At 34.8% G+C, this 24525-nt stretch overlaps 2 protein-coding genes across 3 annotated transcripts in view; both read right to left on the reverse strand.

Annotated features, from left to right (window-relative positions):
• Positions 1-11961: 11961 nt before the first annotated feature.
• On the reverse strand, positions 11962-12867 carry LOC115449900 (ubiquitin carboxyl-terminal hydrolase). Its single transcript, XM_030177791.2, has one exon. It carries the CDS (start codon positions 12701-12703, stop codon positions 12026-12028), a length of 678 nt encoding a protein of 225 aa, XP_030033651.1. The 5' UTR covers positions 12704-12867; the 3' UTR covers positions 11962-12025.
• A 3760-nt stretch (positions 12868-16627) lies between these two features.
• Positions 16628-24525, reverse strand: part of LOC115449902 (dedicator of cytokinesis protein 3) — a 64200-nt gene continuing 56302 nt past the window's right edge. Inside the window, exons 32-36 of one of the 2 annotated variants that reach the window (XM_037443000.1) lie at positions 24343-24439; positions 23731-23906; positions 23372-23469; positions 22905-23069; positions 16628-21962 (exon numbers count right to left, since the gene is read on the reverse strand). In XM_037443000.1, the coding sequence (XP_037298897.1) occupies positions 21793-21962; positions 22905-23069; positions 23372-23469; positions 23731-23906; positions 24343-24439 (706 nt within the window). In that variant the 3' untranslated portion in view covers positions 16628-21792. Of the gene's footprint in view, positions 21963-22904; positions 23070-23371; positions 23470-23730; positions 23907-24342; positions 24452-24525 lie in introns of both variants that reach the window. The other variant, XM_037442999.1, reaches the window with a different exon arrangement.

Below are 24525 nucleotides of genomic sequence, written 5' to 3' on the forward strand. Positions count from 1 at the left end.
GTTTTTCCACAAAACTTATGCTATTAACTTTTTTGTAACATACCCACTATAAAATTATACTTTAAACCCTTTAGTTTTGGACTTTTGTACATATTAAAGCTGCCATTGCAAAATCTAATAAATTGGTATGACAGAATTGATCGATGTCCATCATTTCAAACAGTCATTAAACAAAAGGTATTGTCATAACATAGTCCTAATTAGGACCTCCGAACCCATTCCGAGTCACATAATTAATCGATAATTTAATTTCGAAATATGATCGTGTCCAATACAAGAACGCCGTATCGAGGACTTCTAACAAAAAGGGGGAACGCAGCGGCCGCGGCGGTCAATAAAAATGTTGCTCGGACGTGGCAGAACAAAAACACGAGTCGCTGAAGCGTTGCATTAACGTGGATAATTAATTTATTAATTAGCATCAATTAATCGTAACACAGCGGCGCCGTCGTCCCATTGGACGGTCCGATGATTTTTCTACTTAAAGTTAGCTTTTAATGGCATTACCATGCTGTCTAAGTAATATTGAACGCGAATTCCTGTTGTTGCCGACAGGTTTGTTATGAAATGTTAATGCAATGCCAAAGGGAAAAACTGACTGAGACCGATACGAGCAAAGAAACGTGCGGGATTTCGTTTGATTTCTTACTGCTACGTTCTATGAACAATAATAGGTCGCGGTGTCGGTTCAAGACAAAGTTGTGAAAGCGTATCGACCGCTCTCTGAATACTAATTCGGATGTTTGCAGCGGATGATGGCTGCGACTCGCGCTGAGCCAAGTAGACATTGACAAATAAACAGCTGTCAATAGGCTGTCCGTGCGGCGGCGAAATTCGAAAATGCTCGGAGTTCATTAATAACCGGAATGGATTGAAGTCGCGAGCGAGATGATATTGATACGCTACCTGTATTTATGATTAGCCGGTGTACTGCTAAAGGGTCTGACACATTATATATTGGAATTTACGACCTTCTCGCTATAACAAGTAAGGCCTCGGCCCCGCAATAATGAACCTTACATGAGCAATAACTGATTAAAGTCAAAACTTATCGAGGATTTTAAATGAAAAAAATATGATGTACGAAAGTTAGGATGTTTGTTTGTTTCCAATTAACAAATATTTTTTTCGTATTTTACCTGCTGGACATATCTTTATGGTAATCAACATACGTCAGGACGTTGAGTTTCAAGTGGTAGGTAATACATGTGGGATGAAAATTCTATTAATAGGATGCAGATAAATCCGCGAGTAAATACGATACTGCATAAATAATAAGATAGATTTCAACATCGACTTTGCCGATCAAATTTTATGAATAATGGATATTTAAACACATCATGAAATATAGAAAGTGTAGAAGAATAAATCAATAGCCGACGACAAACGCTGTGTAAGCGCTCAATATTAGTTTATGTTGTGTGTTGCTGATGACAGATCCCTTTGTCGAGCTAAATACATTTTATGAGATTGCAAATACGTTTGTTTTTGTTAGCACACGACATTTGGCAAGGTCAAGTTTTTAGAGTTCTGCAGCGAAGGTACCAAATAATACTTAATAATTTAAAATAAACAGTAGTGTGGTTATCTTGATTGCATCTTACTTTCAGGTAGAATTTTAAGGATATCTAAACGGTATTTGTGAACATTTCAAGGTCGATTAAGTCCTACAAGTATCAAAGTCACACAAACTTCACGACACTGAACTGGCAGGCATATTATTATGTTTACTAAAACTGACTTTAAAACAACTACAGAACCGTATCAGCTAATATCCAATATGCCCTTACTCCGTTTTATATTATTTTTATCGGCGATTAGCATAAACTGGCGCGACCACGCATTCCGTATTATTGTTGTATTTTACTCGATCGTTATAAATATTGGCAGTTTCTTCCTTTTGAATATCTGAACAGCCATTAGGATTTCAGCGCCCGCGTTTTGTGTACTCATTTATGGATCGTATACTTGGTTTACGTCGCGTCGTCAGATAACGGTGTATTGATGGGTTTTAGATTAGTGCTTCAGTGGTTCGTCATAAGGCGCCCGATGCGCGATAAAATTAGCGCTTGCTAGCTTCGTCGAGTGCTCGTAAACGGGCCACAATCTGATTGTTATTAGAATGGAATTCAATAAAGTGTATGACGTGTAGCAGTGAGTGGGGCTACTGTTCCGTATCTGATTCGGTAGCGGCCATTACTTTATCATCTCTTATCGATACCGTGTTCCGACGTCTCAGATGTAACTGTCGATACTTGAATATCGCTCGTATTATGCTGCTTTTATATTTGGAGTGAAAAAATGAAACATCTCCTATCTCCATCTATACCGGTCCATAACTATAGACGAGAATTTAAAAATTCCGAATAAAAAATAAGACATCGTTAAAGAAATGCTTTGCATACTACCGTTGAGATATGGCCTGTGTTTGGTGCGTTGATCGATTTTGGTTTACAGGTTTGTGTTTTATCTGTGGGAATTTATGATTCTATGCTCATTGTTTTATTTTGCTTTTTTTGTTGACTCTTTAGTAGACCATTTCATTATTTAGTCTATTGCTGAAAATAAAAAGTTTTTTTTTCTAATTCTAGTGTAATGTGTGTGTATAGTGTGTCTAGTGTGTTGATGACGAAAGTCCATTAATTTATAATTTATGTTCAACACAATAGACTTTATAGATAAACCGTTATAAAAATATAACAGCACTCATTTATAATATGCATTATAATATATTATATTAAACACTATATGCTGCAGGAAAAGAACTAGCCTAAAGTACTTAGGGATATCTTCTATTAAGGAACTGAAAGCATATTCAGAATTAGACAAATATTTTATTTTACCCCTAACTCACAAATTTTTACGATAATTAATAACTGTGATTTATAATTATCACCCTTAAGTTATGAGCCAGTGGGTTAGAGGTGATGTGTCCGCGGGGGTCGGGCAGCTACCGATCCACCTTCCCACATTATTTACCATGTTTATTGATTTTTTGGCAATCCTTTTATAATAATTGGGAGACATTTATTTGAATTTAAATTGTTATGTTTTTGTAATGGGCTTAATTAATATTCTTTTCGTAAAAAAGTCAAACGAATACGGTCCTGTAATGATATTTGATAACTATCGATTATAGACACTTCCATTTTAGATAAATTGAACGTTCCCAGATTTCAATGAAACATGAAAACTGTTATTGTGCGTCGCTTTTCTGTGATGCTGTATGCGACAATTTATATTTGTAGGCGTATGTTTTAAAAAAATATATTGGTAATTTTACTGATTTAATTCATTTTATATTGCATTGTTTAGACTGTAGAATGAAAAAATAGTAAGCGTGCAAAACTAATATTTCATTTATTTTTTGGTAGACAAATATCTATAAAACTCTGCCCTAATGAGGCCTTCACATTGATATACTTTAAATAATAAAAATATGTGATTTGGGTAGTTGATTAGTAAGAAGACTATAAACTCATATCTAAATAGTGGATATATGAGTACTATCAGTGTCGGTAAATATAGGGCTCTTTAAAATTAAATCAGATAACATTTAATAGGCATTCAAGGTATTAATTTTATTGGTGCGTTTATAATCAAATAAATATTTATTAAAAACAGTAGCTGATTGTATCAACGATTATCTAAATTAATATCTGAGAGGACGTAAAGATTGTTGGTATATAATTCCTTAAATATAAGTTATGTTTTTATTAGCATAAATTAAAGGGCTTTTTTTCTATTATTCGGATTATGAGCCTTTGGATGACATACTAATTGTTGTCTACTTCTAATTGTTGTAATGGTAAAATGATGAACTATTTTTGAGATAATACTTAAATATATTAAACCCGCACCATAGTTTAACATTACAAGAAACTATTTTCATCTTTATCTGCAACTCTTTAAAGTACCCAACGCAAGACTTAAAACAATTAAGTATCCTTCACCAAAACAGCGGTAATAAAGAAAATTAATCAAACAAATTATATTAATTTGATCAAAATGTGATTTAGTATAAATAATATGGAACTACCCATGATATATTGAAAAATTTCAAAAACATAAGGTCAAAGTTCCAGGAACAGTTGGTTGTGGTAGCATAGTCGTGGGTCGTATTAGACGCACCATCAGTCACTGCTTTTCACTTATAATGATGTTAAAAATGTTACCTAACAGCCCATCGTGTCCACCCATTGTAGCAATGCTCAATACCAAGATAATAAAAAAAATGGTAAAGTGTAAGACATGGTACGACATCGGGTTCTGTAGTCTTTGTTTTATCCTGAAATAGCAATATCTCCGCTGAGAGTGTATAAGTGTCCAAACAAAATTTCGACCAGTCGAAACGTCTTGCACTGTCTCTATTATGCCGGCTTGTGTAATTTTTCCTGCTCAGGCTGGCCGCAAAACACTCATTAGAACATATCACTATAGTAAGTTTTGGAACATACGTATATGTGATGCCTATTTGTTTTTTCACAAACTAATCTTACCCATAATTAGTTTATCTTTTTATGGAGACATTAAAATACTTTAAAATTTATCTACGCTGTGTAAGTTAATCATAAAATAAGACGGACATTGATATCATAGTAGCGGGCTCTTAATTAATTTATAACTCAAAAAGTAAACGTATATATCTCTTTCTGGGAAAACTCCTAAAATATTTACATTACGCTGTCATTTTTCTGAGAAATACATGAATACAGAAGTCTCTACGAATAGGTCTATAACCCGTGGAACTCCGAAAGCCGGCCGTTTAAAAAATGACTCCCAATTTATTTGTTGTATATAAAAAGTCACATTTCCCATGACACCAACTTGGGCGTTCCGTACTGTTCGTATCGGCCATCCTTCTTCAAATCTTTCTTTGTCGTTTTTTATTTCGAACGCTTTGACATTTGAGTCCGGCCACTTATTAAATTAGTCTTTGTATTTAAATGAACAATTAATTATACGAATGTGCTTCTGGTGAGCTTGTATTAAAATTGTATTTGCAAGTTTTTGGCTTGTATATCTTGGAATGTAAATGATGGAATTAATTTTAGGAAGTTCTTTATAGAGACATAATATTTTTGTGAAGTCTAATTTAGTTTTGTCATGTTTTAAGTGCTTTAGCAGTTCGGTAGAGAAACAAAATTTTGAATTTTTAAATCATCATCACATAATAACTTTGTTTCTACATAAAAAGAAATAACCAACTATCACAGTTACCCTTTACATAACTCCAAGTATTTACTGGCAGTTAAGCCGCCTAAAATGGTCTCCCCACTTAATATAACACAAGTCAAATTACAACAAAAAAATTATTATAAATCTAGGAATAGCCATCCTGTCTGATATCTCCATTGCTAGATAACGTGGACAAACGACATTTTTAAGTTTTTATGTCACAAAATTTTTGGATGGACTTAAACGTCGTTTATTACAATATTTTAATCAAATATCTTAAAACTAGGCAGTAAAAGACATAATGTTTTGTTTATTTCATAAAGAATGTTTGATTTTAATCATCACAATTATACATATTGCATTTACAACCTTATAGATGTTGGATAAGCTGATGAACACGAGAGATGCACCTACATCACTTTCGTGATCTCAAATTTTAAAAAATATAAAAAAATAAAAATGCGAATGTAGCTAAAACTGTCCAGTTGCATCTGCCAAATGGCCGAAGAGATAAAAAATATAATCCGGTGCTTAATGCAAAATAATTGGCTTCATAAACTGTTATAGTATACTTACACAACGCACTCGTAATTACTGATGCTAAATCATATTGTTTTGCTCTTTATGCAATTATAATAGGGATTGTTCTGAATCGTTCATATTGGTTTTTATATAGCTTATAATACCTGATGTAAAGGGATATGAAAAATGTCATATCATTGCCTCATTTCCTATGAACAATTATGAAAAATGCACAATTTGGGATGAGGTGAAGGATACTTTCGTTTTAGTTGAATTATATATGAATTATTTTGTATTATAGTGTTAATTCTTCGATGGTACTATTAGTTTTTTATTACTACGCTTAACGCTATAATGACAGTTTATGCAATTTATTCTTCAATCTAAAATTGCTTATTTCGTCCGCACCTATACGTAGTGTTCTTTCAGTATATTGAAACGACAGCTACGATGCGGCTTATGATTTATTACGTAAGGTTTGTAATTCGGAATTCCAAGTTTTATTACTACAAAGTAAGTTTAATAAAAATCCTCTAAATGCGTTGTAGAATTACTCATTTTTTTAACCACGCGAAGTGACAGGTTATAATGAATCTGATAGTAAATAAAGTGCAGTCCTTAAATAAGACATTATATTGCTCGTCGAACGTATTTAGGCTGCATTACTAGACCTATATTAGCCGACCTCCCTACTCTACTCGCCAAAGAGAGCCAGTATGGCGAGTTTTATCACGAATATGCAATTACAATTCAGCCAGGAAAATTTTATCTTGCGCACTTCAACCATCAAAGTTATGAAAAATATCTAACAGAAAACCTAACAACCTCTTTCGTAACACAGTAGGTAAGTATTTTATCTTTAGATCAAGCAAACAATCCCATGCCATTCAACATCCGAGTCCCACAACAGTTCTCAGTAACCATGCATCGGGACAAAGTAACTGATGTCGAACATTAATCCTAATGTACCGATCTACTGGTTAAACGCCGTTTAATCTAAACAAAAATATTTCAATGCGCCCAATAAAACTATGGCGAGGAGAAAAAACGTTGGTCGAATGGAACACGGGCTCGTAAGGCATTCAATGAGTACGACTTCTGGGAAGCAATGCGGTCCACTGTCATATCACGACCGGTAGTGCTGTGAGCGGTTTTCGTGTGTGTTTTTGTCGATAGACGGTGTACCGAATTTAATAGTTGAAAGGGCTTAAACGGCAATTGAATAAAGCGTAATATATTTTGTGAACTGTTCAGAAATCTATTTTCAAAATAATTTTATTCCAATTTACTTTACTTTTTTTATTTGAATTTCGATTGTAACATTCATCATTACTATGTTAAAATTTATTTACAGGTCAAATACTTCTAAAAGCTTTTAATTCAAATTCTGTTCGAATAACATTGGCGATGTTTATCGATAGTCGAGATCGGCGCGCAGTATCGACAATTGGCGAGCAGCCCTGGGTGTACACAGGCGCAGGCACACGACAGATGATCAGTCATGCGCCAGATGCTGCCAGATAAGCCAGCGGTAGCCGCTCATTAATCTACCCACTCCCCACTCCTCGGCCCCCACCTTACTACCACTTTACCAATTAACCGGACACGATACATAGCTATGCATTCTAAGAATCTTCAAATACAGTTATCCAAATGGTGGTATATGTATCGTATTTTCTACTAAAATTCTCTATTTTTGTACTGGTATTTTAGAGCAAGTTACAATATCAATTTAAGTCCATCTTGTTTTTATAGATATTATCTTCGTCTACACTACACATACTAACTACATATATGTAGCGAATTATTTATAATATTTTTAATATGCGAAGAAATATAAAATAGGTGTTATGTTGATATTTTATAACCAGGTCGACCATAACCTAACATAGAAACATAAAAGCAGCTCTACACGAATCGACATATTTAGTAAAAATATGTGAAACTGGACTAATAATATCTGCCATACTTGGACACTGATATATAATTGAAATATATTTATTAAATCAAAGAATTCTCGCGATTAAAATATTCCGAGTCCGCATAACTAAATACCAAAGATGTTTTTGTCAGTTTTAGTATCCGAATACAAACATACTTTTCATTGTAACCCAAAAACGGCGTTTATTCGGCCGAAAACACACAAATTTCAAGGTTAATAAGAGTCCATTGGAATGCATATTAAACATACAGATTTGTTCTGGGAAAACACTGAACGTCGACGTTAAGAGTATGAGTGACCGTTTATAGGGGAATAAGAACCAGCTGAGTGCATTTATCGACCTACTATACAAATAAGTCCGCACGGCAGATTTTACTGTTCGGCAGTTCATAACGCGGACGACGCTCTTGCACTCACCGACGTATATTTATCAATCAAGTGGCAAGTTTATGAGTGCTGTCGACTTAATGTCGCAGCAGTAAACCGCTGCGTTTGTTTAATGGAAACCATTGGGTATAATCGAGGAGCAGGCGTCGCCGCGGGCGGCCACTGCCGAATTCGACTACTCTATGCATACTACAGAATACATTGAAGTATTACAAATAATATGTTCTCTTCTATCACTGCTTACGTGGATTGTATAGGTGTGCAATTTACAAAATATGCGTATAACTCCAAGTGATATCTAATAAGAGCTACGCCCTTTTCAATTGTACCTTGTTTACGGGTAACACAATCGTTTTTCTTTAAAATTTTGGATTTAATTTAGAACAATGAACTCTGTCGTGACCCTTTAATTTTTTTACTATTTATAAAGATGGAAACTTATTGCATCTTTAAGCTTATCTTATTAACGTTAGTTAAACTAATTAGTAATATAGGAATTCATATTATTTTATTTAAGAAACTATCTTACTATATCTTCCTACATGTTAACAACCGTTTATTAAATTAGACCAGATAACGAAACATCCTTAAACGCTTAACACAGCCCTATCAATCTGTAAAAATCACGTACACCAAGTTTAATACTCGATCCGTGGATCAGCGGCCATTAAAAGTAAACCGAACGTCCATAAACGCGTTTACGAGCTCATAACACAACTAAATACATACATCATAAACATTAATTAGACAGCGGTCACATCTACTTAATTTAATTTAGACAATTTACCGTTTTGGTGGTTCACCCGGCTGGCTCTTGTTCCCAGAACTCGTAAACGGCTCGCGTCGCGGGCGCATCGTTTGTACCCTATATACAATAAAATGTATATACGTGTTGCTGTAATGTCGGAATTTTGGGTAATTTTATCACATGCCACATTCATAAAATGTACTTTATATATCGTATATTTTGTAACGTTTTGATGTTTCGTTTGTTTTTCAGAAATGCTACGTTTCATCTTTGTCGTCATATGTCCAATATTGTGTTGGAGGGAGTTTGGAGCTGGTTTTATGACCGGCCAACGGAATAATGTCAAATCTCTAGTCGACTCGAACGCCGAACCTATCATGTTAAAGTATCGTTAAATTAGCTAAATATACAATTAAGCTATTTTATATTTTATTACAGTATGTTTTCGCTTTGAATAAAGTGAAGTCAATATTAAAAAACACAAACATCCATAAACATAAATAATTACACAGTTGATGTTTTCTTGGTTTTTGCTACGTGAGGCGATATCAAACGGATAAACGACTAATTAGTATTATTAGTATTATTTTTATCGCACGATAAAAATATTAAATTGCAAGCTATTCATCTTTCACATTAAGTATAACCAAGACAGACCATGCTTGTTATTATATACTGAAGTAAATGCGAAAGCAACAAACGCCTAGACGAGTCGTTCCGCTAAATGACATACTCCTTTTAATGTCCACTACAATTCCGTACCTACTCGGATGTAAGCATTATGTTTTATTCATAAGCCACGATAATGTATGTATTTTGTGATCGTGTGTATTTTCGCAATGTCTTACAACTATAAATCTTGTGTTTAATATGAAAATAATAGTTTCACATAGTCAGATATGTTTTAAAGATTACCATTTTAAATGGACAGGCGTAAAAGTGTTTTAACTATGCATTACGTTCAAATAATAATGTGAGTGTTTTGTAGCAACAAAGAATCTCAAACACACAATAAGATTCATTCAAATAAACGAGGTGGAGGCCAGCAATCAATGGTGCGTGCAGCGGCTTAAGCCCCGAGACTATTTCCATGTCATTAAATAGAAGTGCGAGGCAGTGTCGAGCGGACAGCTTATTAATATCGTACGTCGGTCAAAAGTTAATCGGGTTTAAGTCGCTCGTATCGCCCACGAAGATTCATCACAATCGTCATTATTCACACACAAATTATGTAATTTCAATAAATGGAGCTTATTGAATAGTGATGAGCGTCGGTAGGCCGCTCCGGGACCCCTGCCGCGGCTCTCAACCGACTCACAATTACTTATCATATCATATTCCATGACCACTTTAGACCGCGTCCATTGAGCCTCCATATCGCTAATGTTTCCAACTTTACGACCGACACACGGCAGTGTACAACGCGCACAGATGTAAATATACATCGCTTGTTTGAGTGTTATATTACCATGGCGATAAGCACTTCGATCCTCATTGTCTTAAATAAATGCAGTTCATTTTAATAAGGACCATTTAAATATATTACAGTGTCGTGCGTTTCTAAAATTAGTAAAGGAATATTAAAAGGCTGGTGAACAGTGGGTAGCTGTATGCTGAATACATTAAATGCAGCTTTTTCTGGCGATATACCTTTAAGGGGTCGTTTAATTAGTCGCTTGTGGTTTTTTATAATTAATCTATCGAAAATATTGAAAACGGAGTCCTCGTTAACAGTTAAAGTATTCTGCAAATACCAAAAGAAATCACATAACATCTATAAAAGGTACAATCAAACAGTTTGTATGCAACGGTCTTATAAATAATAAGGCGTAAAGGTACAATAATTTATCACAAGTGCTAAGAAAAGATTTCAATAATAGAGCGTTAAGCGTTGAGCGACTCCCCACACGTCCATAATTGATTTATAGGCAAATATTAAATCTGTTCTCACCAGGCCCCTAAATGACTAATGACCGTGCCCAATGTTGTTTGAGGTTTTGTTTTTCACCCATTTATTCATGTGGCGTGCGCACTTGTCAGCGTTTGATTGACGCACAATTTCGTGCAACGAAGCTCGTGTTGATCAGAGAGCAGTAAGTAGCGTGTAGTGGAATGTCGCAAGCAGGCTAGCAGCCGCCGCGGCCGCGTATCCATCACTCGTGTATGGTGAATGAGGGACGTCAACAAAACCCCGTCGGCCGGCCTACGCCTCGTCCTGCGTCACACTTATCAAAACAATACAAAACGCGGTATGTTATCGATAATGATCGCAGCCACGACAACCCTCTAAGTCCATTTTTTGTGGGTTGACATCGCGCTAATAATACTCATGAGAAAAATGCGCGCCGGACCCCCGTCATCCTCCTTTTGTTTTTAATTTCTACCTCAGTGGCACCGATTTAATTGGGCTCAACTCGAGCGAGCGCACCTTCGTATTTCACCTCGGCTCGCTTCATTTGAATATTTAAAGCATTTCGGTTCCCCGCCGTATTATTTTCTTTATTTACACAATATTTATATATTTATTTCAGGGCCGGCATCATTTATTTGGTGACGTGACTTACCGATGTCGCGTCCTTCCCAGTATCGACATAGTTAACGCGGTGAATTCTCTCGCGTTCCATTTAAAAGTTTGGAGTTCTTTCTTTGGCTCGTCTTTTTGTCCGGCCGCGTCGCTGCCGAGTGCCGCGTGTGGCGAGCTCTGCTCTTCGTTGTTTTCTCGCCAGCTCTTATCGTCGACAAGATTGCTCGTTTTTAAATGAAGTTATATCGTCCCGATTGAACACCGGACCGAGGAGGCGAGGCGAATTTTTAATTAGTTTCCGAAGATAGAGAATTTTAAGGAGGAATGCGGGAGCTGTGTAGCGAGTGTGCGCAGATATCTTAATTGAGACGCGGACGCACCGTTCCGAACACCGAGAGGCGATTTGTTAAATACACAGAGATTAATTATGAATTAAAGGCTCGAATGGAGCTGCATGTAGCGGCGTGCATTTGACGCCGCGCCGCGCCCTGGCCGTCTCCGGCTCCGACGGTATTCGCTAATGAACAGAATTAATGAAAGTCATTTTTCGCAGTGTCATACTGAATGATTGCGTGACATCGGTGTATAAGTTCATCACGTCATCATTACGCGATTACTTCACAAGTGATAATACTTTATCAAAAACGAAGGAACTTCAACTCAACTATAATCAAATTTATTTTGCGACATTGACATTAAATTGGAATCAATTAAAAAAAACGTTTTATTGGGTCGGGACGAGTGCCACGACGTTGAAGCCGATGTTCTCGGGCTCGCGGGCGATAAAATCACGACAGATCTTGGCAGCATCTTCCAGAAGCGTCTCCGAAGTGGTCGGCCCGTGGTTAACAGGGAACGATTTTCGGCCGTCCAACTCGTACAGTGCGCCATCCTTGTGAACGAACGTAACGAAATGGTTGTTTACAGTTTCCTCAGCGTCCCCCTCTTCCTCGTCAATAATGTCCTTGTAAGCTTCTAGTATTGCAACAGAATTTTCAAGGAGCGCTCCTTTTGCAGAAGCATCCAGGCCTTGCGCATCTTTAAGGTATGTCTTCAGCAGCCCATCGTCCAAATCGATGTGGTGGGTGTTATTCGCGACGCTGTGAACCAAAGCGATAGTTCCGCAAACATTACTTAGCACCTGCTTCAAGTGGAACATATCCTTAGGTGTTTCCTGGCGTTTGTTCAAAAAATCGTTTTCCTTCTCGCATCGGTTTTGCTCGTACGCGTCTGAGAGCGGCAGTAGGAGTATGACAGCCAGCACGGGCCGAGGGACCCACTGCAAGGCCTCCCCTTCGAGGCCAATCACGTCAACCATACGCCATTTTTCAGAAACGCCAAGCTTATGCAAATACTTGTTCATAGTCTCAGGGTTCGACTCCATTGGCACCACGACAGACATCACTGTTTACAGTTAGTGGCAATCGATTATTGGAAATTATAGGAAACGATACAAATTCTTTTAGACTTTGGCAGATGGTGACAGACTCTGGTGACCAAAGAGAATTATAATATATATGGAAACTGGTGACAGATACAGTATATTCTTCTTTTTTGTAATTTGACACATCGCTGGCTCTCTATTGCCTACAAGGTTCTATGTATTTTTTTAATTACCTACACCACACGATTCTATGTCTTTTTCAGTACAAAAATAATAATCTCGGATGAGAAATGAAGGAAGAAGTATAAATTATTGTCATTAATTTTTTTTACCAACATGAAAATTTTAAGACTCAATTTTCCAACATAAATAAAAATTAACATAGGGCCTTGTAATAGTGACCCAACGATATATTGAAAATCTTATTGCCGTTTTGTTTTTATCTAAGAATATTATGAACTTATGCTGACTGCAGTTTACAATATAGGTACAGGTCAATAGTAATAGAAAATGGTAATCTGTTGTAACAATAATAGTCAGAATAAGTTTTACACAATTTATATTATCATTTCTCCTTAGATAATTAATGATAGTATTAATCAGTGTACATATAGCGGTATCATAAATATTGCATAGGTAAGTAGGCGCTATAAAAATTGTGATACTACGAATAACATTTATACAAGAATAAATTATGCTCAACATGTATTATTTATTTAGACCAAGACGGCATAAGTCCTACAAGCTTATTTCAATTCAGTTGAGGCATTCGGGCGTTAATGAACGAGAATATTTATAAACTTGCTGTATGATAAATAATTATTTTGACAACATAGCGGCCATTTTAAAGGTCTGTCCTTTGAAACATTAATCAGTCATAGCATATTTTTACAGTTATTTCTAAGGCAGTAAATATTATTGCTATATGAAATTATAATTGTAATTGATGGCAACACCAACGCAGGTGGTTCAATTGCGGTTTTATTCACTTTGCGATCTTATAGGACATGTAACGATTCATTTCTTGTTATCAGAATATTTGAACAAATTAATAACTAGCTATTAAAATTATTGTTATAGAAACTACGGTACGCAAATGTGTTTATAATTGTCTTCTAACTATACATTAATATTTTTAATAGGATACACTTTATAAAGAAGGTTATTCGTTTATTTGTTTGCTTATTTAATTCGCAAAAGCTATTAGGTAGCAATTTAGAATAGTTTATTTTACACTGTTTCGCATTAATGACACGCAATTACATTTTATTGTAGTAAAAATATGTAATAAGGTATAAATTCGTAGTAAATACTATTAATAAATATGGAGTTCGGTGAATAAGGCCAGTTGGGTATATACCCAGGCTTATTGTCATATGACAATAAGCCTCTTATAACATGGAACATAGCTACGAAATGTAAAAGTTTTGCCTACTCTAGAAAAGAGAAGGTGTGATAATGTAAATGTTTTATAAATATGTATTTACTATATATGCACGTATTTGAACTGCTTCGTACTTTGTACTTTATAGTCCATCGTCTAAGTAATTGGAGTTTTGTGTAAGAACGTAGTTGCCAGTATTGTGATTGGCGCGAGATGGTCCCACTCACAAACCATACGTACCAACAAATATTGTGTATCGCTATGAATATTGCAAGATATTCTTGATAGTAGCTACCGACATCTTAAAAACCATAGAGTTCCGTGTTGGTAGTAATGAAACCCTGTTTAGCAATTGGCAGAAGTAGACGACGATCCAATAAGACGGGCCAGCAAAATATAGCGATCGTCAAAGCGCAGGTTCGATGTATTACTTATTCATTGTAATATCTACTTATATCTAATACATATAAGGTCCAATAACCAATGTAATTGCTAAATAATCTCAAGAATTGTAGTTGCTACGACTACTATATACTACGTATCTCTTCGGAGGGTATACATTGCAACGAAGGCCACAGAAAACACTGAAATAGCGAATAGTAAAAGAAAATGTCACAAAAATTTTACTTCTTAATAATACTTATTACAAATGCAAAAATTTGTGAAAATGTTTGGTAATTTGTATGTTTAGAATTAAACGCAGCAACAACTGAACGGATTTGGATAAAAATTTGGCGTACTGGTAGACCATAACCTGTATTAGTACATAGAATACTTTTTCTCTCATTAATTTGCTTCCGTGGAAAATAATTGAATTAGTTAAAATAAAAATATTTTACGTGGGTTGAATTAATCGTCCTTCTCTTCGCCATTTTCAACACATAATAATATTAACAAAGCAATAAGGAGTTTTCATTAAAAAACGTCACGAATAAGGTGTTTCACCAATTATTTTCAAAAGTATTTGATCGTTAAAACTTTAAACGGTTTCTATATTAATAAAGGTGTTTTTATATTATTACGTAATAACAATAAAAATAAACGAGTTTAAATACCAAGAAGCTATACTCAACCGGTATTGCTGGGCAGATAACATTGTGAAAAAATAATTTTAAATATTCATTCGGCAATATTTTTTCTTCCGAGAAGCGTCCGTTTACTTTCAATGGGTGACTTGATAACGCGGGTCACCTCGGGGCGCTTCCCTCTCATTATGGTGTCAAATTTTGTCAAATATATTCCCGGCGTCCATTACGGGTACCAGAGTAGGCGGTACCATTGAGAACTTATCGGCAATAACATACACGGTCGTATAGTGCGACGATACATCTCAACATACGCTGACTTCTGCAATTTTTTAATCTTGCAGGACTTGCAGCAAGACTCACGTGTATATCTATTGAAATATTGCCTTTAGTGTATTTGGAAGTTGATCGCATGTATTGCTATAAATTGTCAGTGTTAACTTAGCATTTGACGAGATATTTCGAACGCCTGATAGGCAGTGACACGAGTACACGACGAATTTACCCATATTTATTCCTTTGCTAATCCTTCCTCATCATTCGAGAAATTTTAATACGTAGTAATTTAACATCGAAAGGGAGATAACTTGGGATTGGAACGGACTACCGAGACGGATGTTCGCAGGTTCAAACCCAAAGGCACCTCTGACTTATCTAAAATTACGTGTATGTTTGTGAAGGAAAACATCGTAAGGAAACCTGCATATCTGAGAAATTCTCTAAACGAATTCCGAAAGTAGAAATCCGTCAATTCGCACTAGACCAACATGGTAGGTTAAGGCCTAGACCCTCTTGGTAGTGGAGGCCTGTGCCCAGCAGTGGGACAGCATATAATACCCTAAAAATTCTATATATTTTAAACTTACCATCTTATTTATAAATTATCTACACCTACCATCGAAATCTTCGGATTTATTGTAGAACTGTAACGCGTTTAAAGCACGCGGTGTGTCGAAGGCGTGTCGGGCGTCTGCGGCGACTACCTTCAATTATAGCGCTAAGAGCGGTTATTATTTAGAAATTCGTTCGGTAAATACAATAATCGATTTGCATGACGGTGCGTTGCCAAAGTGACGCGCCGACGGCCCACGTCCGTCCAACACTTTCAATTTCTAGACAATATGTTTTGTTAATGATTTTGAAAATGGTAACTGATTCGAAAGACAGGATTTTATGGATTTTTTTAGTGTTAAAAAACTAAACTACGTTAAAATCAGAGAACTAGTAATTTCGGTGGTATTTTTTTTAAAACATTAGGTAATATTGTTGACGTTTTGTGTAAGGCATAGTCCCAACCTACATTATTCAGGAAGCGGAAAAAGCAACATCAATAATTAATGTAGGTAGATCTATTTAATGTAACATTTTAGTTTCACTGTTCCTCACTATAAAATATAGTAATTACCTCAACGCAGTAAGAGCTTTTGGCTTTAAGATATTGTAGAAGGAACTACGGAGATCTACCTATCGTTACAGCTTAAAAACGGACCATAAACAAAAGTAGGAATTGTAGAACGAAAATAAAAACACAAATTCATGCTGCATCTACTAAATTTATTTCGCCCATTTACATACAATTTTAACAATAGCTACTCGGCATTCGCTTCTTGGTACACACCACTACGTTTTGTACTGATTAATTTCATTTGGCGACCGCTATCGTCCGTCTAAGCTAATGAAATGAAAAAATATCCGTACACATACTGTTCGAGAATTTGAAAAAAATATACAAATAAACATACCTTTAATTTATTATCATTAATCTACGTCGAAATCTCCGAAAACGTGCCCCACCGCGTTTCCTTACACCGCTAAAATAAATTTAAATATATCTCAGATAGCAAACGTTACAAAAATAACTGCAGACTTTTTGGTACGAAGACGTTATACTACATTAATGCTTTAAAATAAATGGATCTTCATATTCCTACATATAAATGATTACATTGACCACGCACGAATAATGCATTCATACAAATTTCGTCAACACACATACAAACATGGGTAACTCGACATTTCTTATTCTATAACAATGCGGTAGAAAATACTTCGAACTGGAGAAGGTTGAAGCTGAATTATCGCTTCGACACCAAAAACTCAAAATATAATTTAATCGATGTTAATATGTGGCATAAGATACGTGCTTTAATATACATTAGAATAGTCTACTTCCATCCGCCTTTATCCCACAGAACTTGTTTTTTTTGCAGAAAAAAATATTGTACTTTTAGCGGCAAACGTTAACCACCGAATGAATTACTACCGAAAAAAAAGACCCAAAAAAATTGACCCAAACTAGGAAAGGAAGTCAGGACCTCCCTTTCTAGTCTATATGACTTGCCTTTATAAGATTTATGAAGCGAAAGAATAACATACCAAAATGTATAAATTATTAAAAAATGTATTTCATGCCACATACGCTAAGCACCATTTTTCAATGACATGTTTTGAGGCGATTAGGTGTCAGGGCGGTAAATCTGTGTCAACTCTTATAATTTATAAATATTCTACAAGACAATACTATCGCGTTCTCAACGATTATATAATTTTGATAGGCATGACAAAAATACATCAACTTTTAATTTTAGTACTTATCTATGTCTACAGCCCAAGTAAAACATAAACAAATATCGATATGAAACATATTAATATCGATATAATTTCAACGTCAATACAAAGCACAATAATTTAATTCACTGATGATTTATGCTAAACGGGTTAAAAGTAAATAAATTGATAACTATGAATTACATATTAGTATTCATAAAATTCCATTATGCTCGTATCCCCGAATGGGTGGACAGGTCTTATAATATTCTCGCTATATGCCAACTGCTAAATGCATTGGTGGTTACAAAAAAAAAAATGGACTGTAGAAAGTAAATATAATTTTTTTTTTTGTGAATAAGTATTATAATCACAAAGATTATGCGGCGTTTTCCGAAACTGTGACCGCTTTATAATATGTAAGATAGTATACTAAATATACAAAAATAATTCTAAACATGTACTTAATCTCTCTAGTCAAGATCTAAAATGCCCCTAATTGGAGTTGACTATACAATAATTGTATTAACATGCGACAGAAACACTCCAATGGATGCATTATAATAACATCTATGGCCATTTTATTTATACGTGACGGAATTATACGTCGAATGACATGAAGAAGACATTAGACGTGTTATTACGTCATCAGCACGAAAATGTATTAAATAGCTCTTATATATAAATGTTGTAAAATACAGTGTTACGTCACCAATTTTATTTTCACTGTCGCATTGCTGTATTACGATTGCGGTATGAAAATTGAACGAAAAAATAACTTAGAACTATAGTTACAATAGCGTAGTACAACACATAAAATACAATAAACATGAGTAAATATTCAAAAACTGTAAATTCTTAAGAAATTGTTCGTTGGAAATGTCATAGTGGCTAAAATCTAAAAACTATATTACATATAAAAACATCTACAATAAAATGTAATTAATATCACTTGATAATCGGAAAGACATTAATATATTTGGAGTAAAAATTTGACAGTCAATTTCAGTTCAGTTATGGTTAATAATGGTTAATAAGTATATAAAAGAGCGATCAAATAACGAATTAAAAATACCTATAGTAGTTTTGAAAAATCGTACAAATATTTTAGGTATTGAATTTTAAAATATTTATTAAAACCCCTTACTTAAATAATCCTCATGGGTGTGTTAAGAATTCGCTATTTTATTGATGATTTAAAAGCAAGTAACAATTTGTCGATTCTTATTTTACTTTAAATGATTCAAGATTTCAGTATTCAAATAAAGGGTTTTATTCAGCCTCCAAATACAATTGAGATCGAGAATTTTAAAGTATAAGCAAATTGTTTTCGTCAATTGAAAAGTTATCTTAAACTAGGAACAATATATAAACTATAAATAAAAGTGCTACCATATACTAACCAAAACAGTTAAATATTAAACTGCATTGTAAATTGTAGTTCTTGAAAGAAACATAATATAGAAGTATAATAAAAATTGCACCAGTTACGAGGTTCTCAAATACTTATTATTACAAGTTTAAAAAATGCATTATAACGAATTACTCTCGTTGTAATACTGTTCCATGTGAAATAATTGAAACCTTTTGTGCGTTTTATAATTTGTGATTATTAACGTATACTATATTCATTACATGTAAAAATACTTACAAAAATCGTTAACATAATTTAATTGCATTGACGATGATAAATAATGTTTCAGTTACAATAATAATAATCAATTGCTTGCACGTTTGCCCATTTAACATCAGTAATAATATTATCTTAGGTGCGACAGAGCTTTACAGCTACTAGTTACCTAGTCGAGTGTCCACGCTACGACTTAAATTATAACTACATGCATAATATTATATACTTTTGGTGTTGTGTGGGAAGAGAAAAAAACTCATAAACCCCACATTAAGACGCATATGATTTTGTATTCCTTAGATTAGTTTCATGTATCTGTCTAACTAATTTATTTTCCTTTTTTTCGATGAACAAAAATAAAATGAAACGTCATTATCGATTATTAATAACATAAATCCAATTCATTAAATTCATAATTGAAATGTCAGTATCCCCTAATACTAGTATGTAAAATTAATTATTTCCATAGTTGCATATTAAATAATTATACTCAATAGTAAATATAAATTAAATAGATGGTTAAATTAAATATTGTATTATGTTGAGCAAAGATAAACAAAGACTTATGTAAATGATCTTTTTCGTGCATTCATATTATGAAAAAAGTTATGACGTAACGTGACGTGCGTGAAGTAAAACGTCAAGACGTGATATCACGTCGCCGGCACAGAATGGATATATCGAATGACCTTTAATAATTTAAAGACATTTTTTGTCTTCGTGGCATTATAGTCTCACAATATGTAGCTTAAACTTACATTAAAATCAATAAAAAAACATGAAAACGACAGAATGCATTAATAAATATAAAATTTTAAAAAGACGTGAACATATTATCGAATGAAGATCAAATAGTAATTAAAGACTTTTACCAATTCCATTTATAATTAATACTTTGAATAGGAATCATTAAATTTGTTATCACAAATTCTCTTTGATCAAGAGATGGAATAAAGCAAATTATCTTCATCTTCAAATAAAATATTTTTTTGTTTCGATAGGGCTTACTATTCGTGTAGGTGTTGGAATTTGGAACAATATAATATTTTGATATTACTGTTCATGTTTTATAATTACTTGTAGGGTATTCAAAGAATATCGTAGATCGAAATATTATAGTATAATTGCGTACACTTACGAAACAACTTAAAGTTGTAGTCACATATCACTACCGATATTATTGGTAAGCGTCAATTATTCAATAACTTATATCACCTGTTTTATGGCCCCGAAATATAAACTAAACTGCATTTTAAATAAAGCATAAAATCGTATATTCCATAAAATAATCACTTATGGCCAAATTTATATTGTAAAACCACTTGCATCACGGTTAGATATGTGTCAAGCGAAAGATAATGGTTAGACAAACCTCGACTCACTCCTGATAAAAAACGAAGAGCAAAATTATTCAACTTAAACATTGCTATAATTAATAACTAAGGAGTTTTATGTAGTCACGAGAATGTTTGAATTATTTTGGGAAGAATAATTACTTATCGATAAACCTTATGATTGTTATAAGTATTCAAGATAACATTGCAGTTTGGTAAAGTCGTTGTAATTATAATAAAACCATCGTCAATAAAAAAGTATCAAATGAATACAACTGGATATATTTTTCTTATTTCGGCTTTATAATCAAATACTATATTTGTAACTTATCAATGCTGACACACTAAAAATACGATATCAGTGACTAGCAGCATATTGACCACAATAGGCTTCGTAATACTCAAAACTTAGTCAATTTTGGTGCATTCTTCACCTATTGTCACATTTTGGATAGATATAGTACAACACAAAATTTTATAATTTTGTATTTGAATAGCGATGTCGTCGAATACATACTTTGGCTTTCGATATGGTTTTAACAATCAAACTAATCATCATCAGCCGCAAGATGTCCACTGGTGAACATGAGCCTCCCCGAAAGATTTTCAGATCGACCTATTGTAAGCGGCCCGCATCCAGCGACCTCATGGTACTTTTATGAGGTCATCTGTTGACCTCGTGGGTGGACGTCAAACTAATAAACCCCTTCAATGCAAAGCAGTCTTGATAACGTTTAAGATATGCATTTTTATACCGTGACACTTCATATGAGATTTTTTTTTTTTATTTATTTAACGTCATTTTAGTACCGATGCTGTTTAAAAATAGGTGAATTGGCAGCCCGACCATATTGTAAAAGTTAAAAAACGCGTCTTTTAAAACGTTAAGCCTCTAATATTTTACGTAGTACTGATATTATGCGATTCTTTATTAACGTCCGATTTCAATATACCATTCCAATCTTCGATCAAATCTCGAGACTAAACAAATCAAAACTAACTTATTTGTATCATTGTAATATGTCAAGCATGACAAAAAAAACTTTATTCTGATTGGTTCATTTCCGCGGTAGATCGAAAAAAACGATTGGCATAGTTAATTGAAATTGAAGGTTAGCAAAAAGTTATCGATAATATCCAATTGTCACGATAAAAAAATGTTTTACGATAGTAACCATAAGAGGCGTTCAACAATGCGATTCACCGTTCTCGTGATGTCCCGAGTCGAAGCTGCTGAGATGGCCGAGTCCTTTGGGCGGGATGGGCGGCGGCGTCTCGTTCTCATCCACTCGTAGCGGCTCCGACATCATCGATATTATTTCTTCGTAGCGTAATGATTCCACTGTCAGATCGAGATCTAGAGGTAAGAAATAAGGTTGATTTTGAATTTATAATGTTTTGTTTATAGTTAGTCTACTTTTATCTTTCCTTTATTTTAATTTGGGATAAACAAGACCCATTTCAAACTAGAGGCAAAATAGTTTAGCCTAATTTTTTACGACTGTCTAACTGACGTGAACCCCCCCGTAGAAGATTCATTATCAGCGAATGTTGTTAAAAACACAAAGAATCTACTACATACACTTATCATAACTACATCAAGCAGGCGATAGTTAAGGCATTATAGAAAAATTTACTTTAAAGTTTTAAAAGTTTTGAAAGTGGGCTTTTAACGGTCCTATATTAAAGTATCAAATCGAAATGGATATAGAAATCGAAGCAGGCCTGCAATGAGGTGGACGACGACCTGGTCCACGTGGCGGGACGAAGCTGGATGAGACTGCCCTGGACAGAATAACCTGGCGTGCATTGCAAGAGGCCTACACTCAGCATTGGGTGATTATACAGTGTCATTTTGACACTGCATTTCTAAATGAAAACACATAATTATCTACTTAGAAATAACACTTTACAATAAGTTACATGAGCCATAGATGTAAAATAAAAAAGTGAAAATTTCGAAGAAAATAAATATTAATTAAAAAGTAACTTAAGTTTTACGCGTCCTAATGCCATTACTGCTACTCTTAGATAATTCGTCGCAGCGGCAACATCATACTTTCAGTCAGAAATACACCCATGCACACGCCATATTCGCATTAAATTACAATATGATCAAAAAACTAAAACCAGGATATTTGGTGAAAATAACTATTATTAATGGAAGATTTTTGGCACAATGTCAAAAAGGGTGGAGACTAGTATATGGTTTCATTTAGTAATGCAATGTCAAAATGCCCCTGTATAGGATGAAGAAGAAGAAAGAAGAGAGATATTAAAGTATGAAATCCAATGTGACCTCTGTGCAAGTGTCGGTGGTCCTCGTTGGTGTAGGGGTGCGCGTCCACGCTGACGCCGGAGTCGCGCGCGTCGTCGTCGCGCCAGCGCCGCGGCAGCGCGGGCGGCGCCCCCGCGCACACGCCCGCCAGCCCCGCCGCACCGCCCTCCCACGAACGCTTCTCGCCTGGACAGGGGAATTGTGACAGTACTTCACTGGACACATTTGAATACATTTATTTTGCCAATTCGCCACAGATAAACAAAATACTTCTCTCTGACTAGTCTATAATCTAATGTAATGCTGTAATTTCTCACTCCCACTTTTAGTAAATAGATACGACAAAAAATTAAAATTCGTTTTTCATTTCATTATCGTCATTTCTAATATAAACCACCCTATACTACGGTGTATGGTTTATGACTTACTAGTCATAAGATTTATGTGACACATTTTAACCGTAATAGACATTGACACTTGTATAATACCTGACACACGCGGCGGCAGGGGCGGTGCATCGCCGGGCTCACTCCACGACGCGCGACTGTGACGTCGCGTCTCCACCACCTCGCCGTCGATAGAATCACTGGAACAAAAACATTTTTAACAAGCTGCGCCAGTAAATTCACCTTCGTGTACTTGATTCCATACTCGTACACTTATATAAGGCCAAGCGCCAGAAATGTATAAAGTTAATAAAGCATATAAATCGCCGAAATATATTCGACAAACAAATGAGGATAGTGATTGCCCAAGACCAACGCTGCCAACGGAATTATGAGTTAATTGCCAACCTCAAGTATCACTGATCGTGCCATCTAAAACTAAATTATTTTTTTTCTCTCACCGATACTTCTCCAAAGGTGGCCGCGTGGGACTGCGCGGGTCACCCGACTTTGGTCGGGTCGGTATCGGCGGCGCGGACTTTATCATCGAGCTGTCGTCCAAACAGTCCCTGTTGTCCGCGACTGGAAGACTTGTCGACATTATGCTTTGCTGGTCTAAGGGATCTTCTATGGAGAGCTGCGAAGCATGCATTTACTATTAATTCTTCTTTCATACTAAAGATTTTGTAAATGTAGCTAAAGTATTAAAAATGTAACCAATAGATCATATTTCATATTGATTTGGTTGTGATTTATGTTTATGCGAATGTTAGGCATTGAAATAAAAGGTTTCTTTTTGTGATTTTTCGATGACGCGATGTTTCTCTGACTTTCCAGCCTTCATAGTCACAGAGAGAACTATATATAACCTATCATTTTCAAATTATGCAAAAAAGGATAATAAGAAAAGTAAAATTAAATTAGCAAAAATTTTAGAAGCAGACGAACTCAAATCTGGAAACTACTTTTATTTCAATTGACTTGGTTATATTTAGTGGAAAAACGGTTACGCGGATAGAGCTATGAACAAGTCTTTTATTATTTGAAATTTTATGTTAGAATAGAATACTTACCGGTTTATCGTACAAATGTCCATCTTCGTAATAATTGTCGTTCTGTTGAATACTTTGAGATCTTTTGTCCAGTGCTGGAACTGGTGGTAATGGCGTGCTGAAAGAAACACTACTCTTATACCAATAAAGACAATCACGTAATGCGAAAGCACTATATGGTGTATATAAAATTTTTCGTTACGA

Source organism: Manduca sexta, chromosome 26 (assembly GCF_014839805.1).
Source record: "Manduca sexta isolate Smith_Timp_Sample1 chromosome 26, JHU_Msex_v1.0, whole genome shotgun sequence".
Taxonomy (NCBI): domain Eukaryota; kingdom Metazoa; phylum Arthropoda; class Insecta; order Lepidoptera; family Sphingidae; genus Manduca; species Manduca sexta.

Excerpts from the sequence above, each read along its gene's own strand:
- LOC115449900 (XM_030177791.2), bottom strand. The coding sequence starts at position 12,703 with ATGTCTGTCGTGGTGCCAATGGAGTCGAACCCTGAGACTATGAACAAG.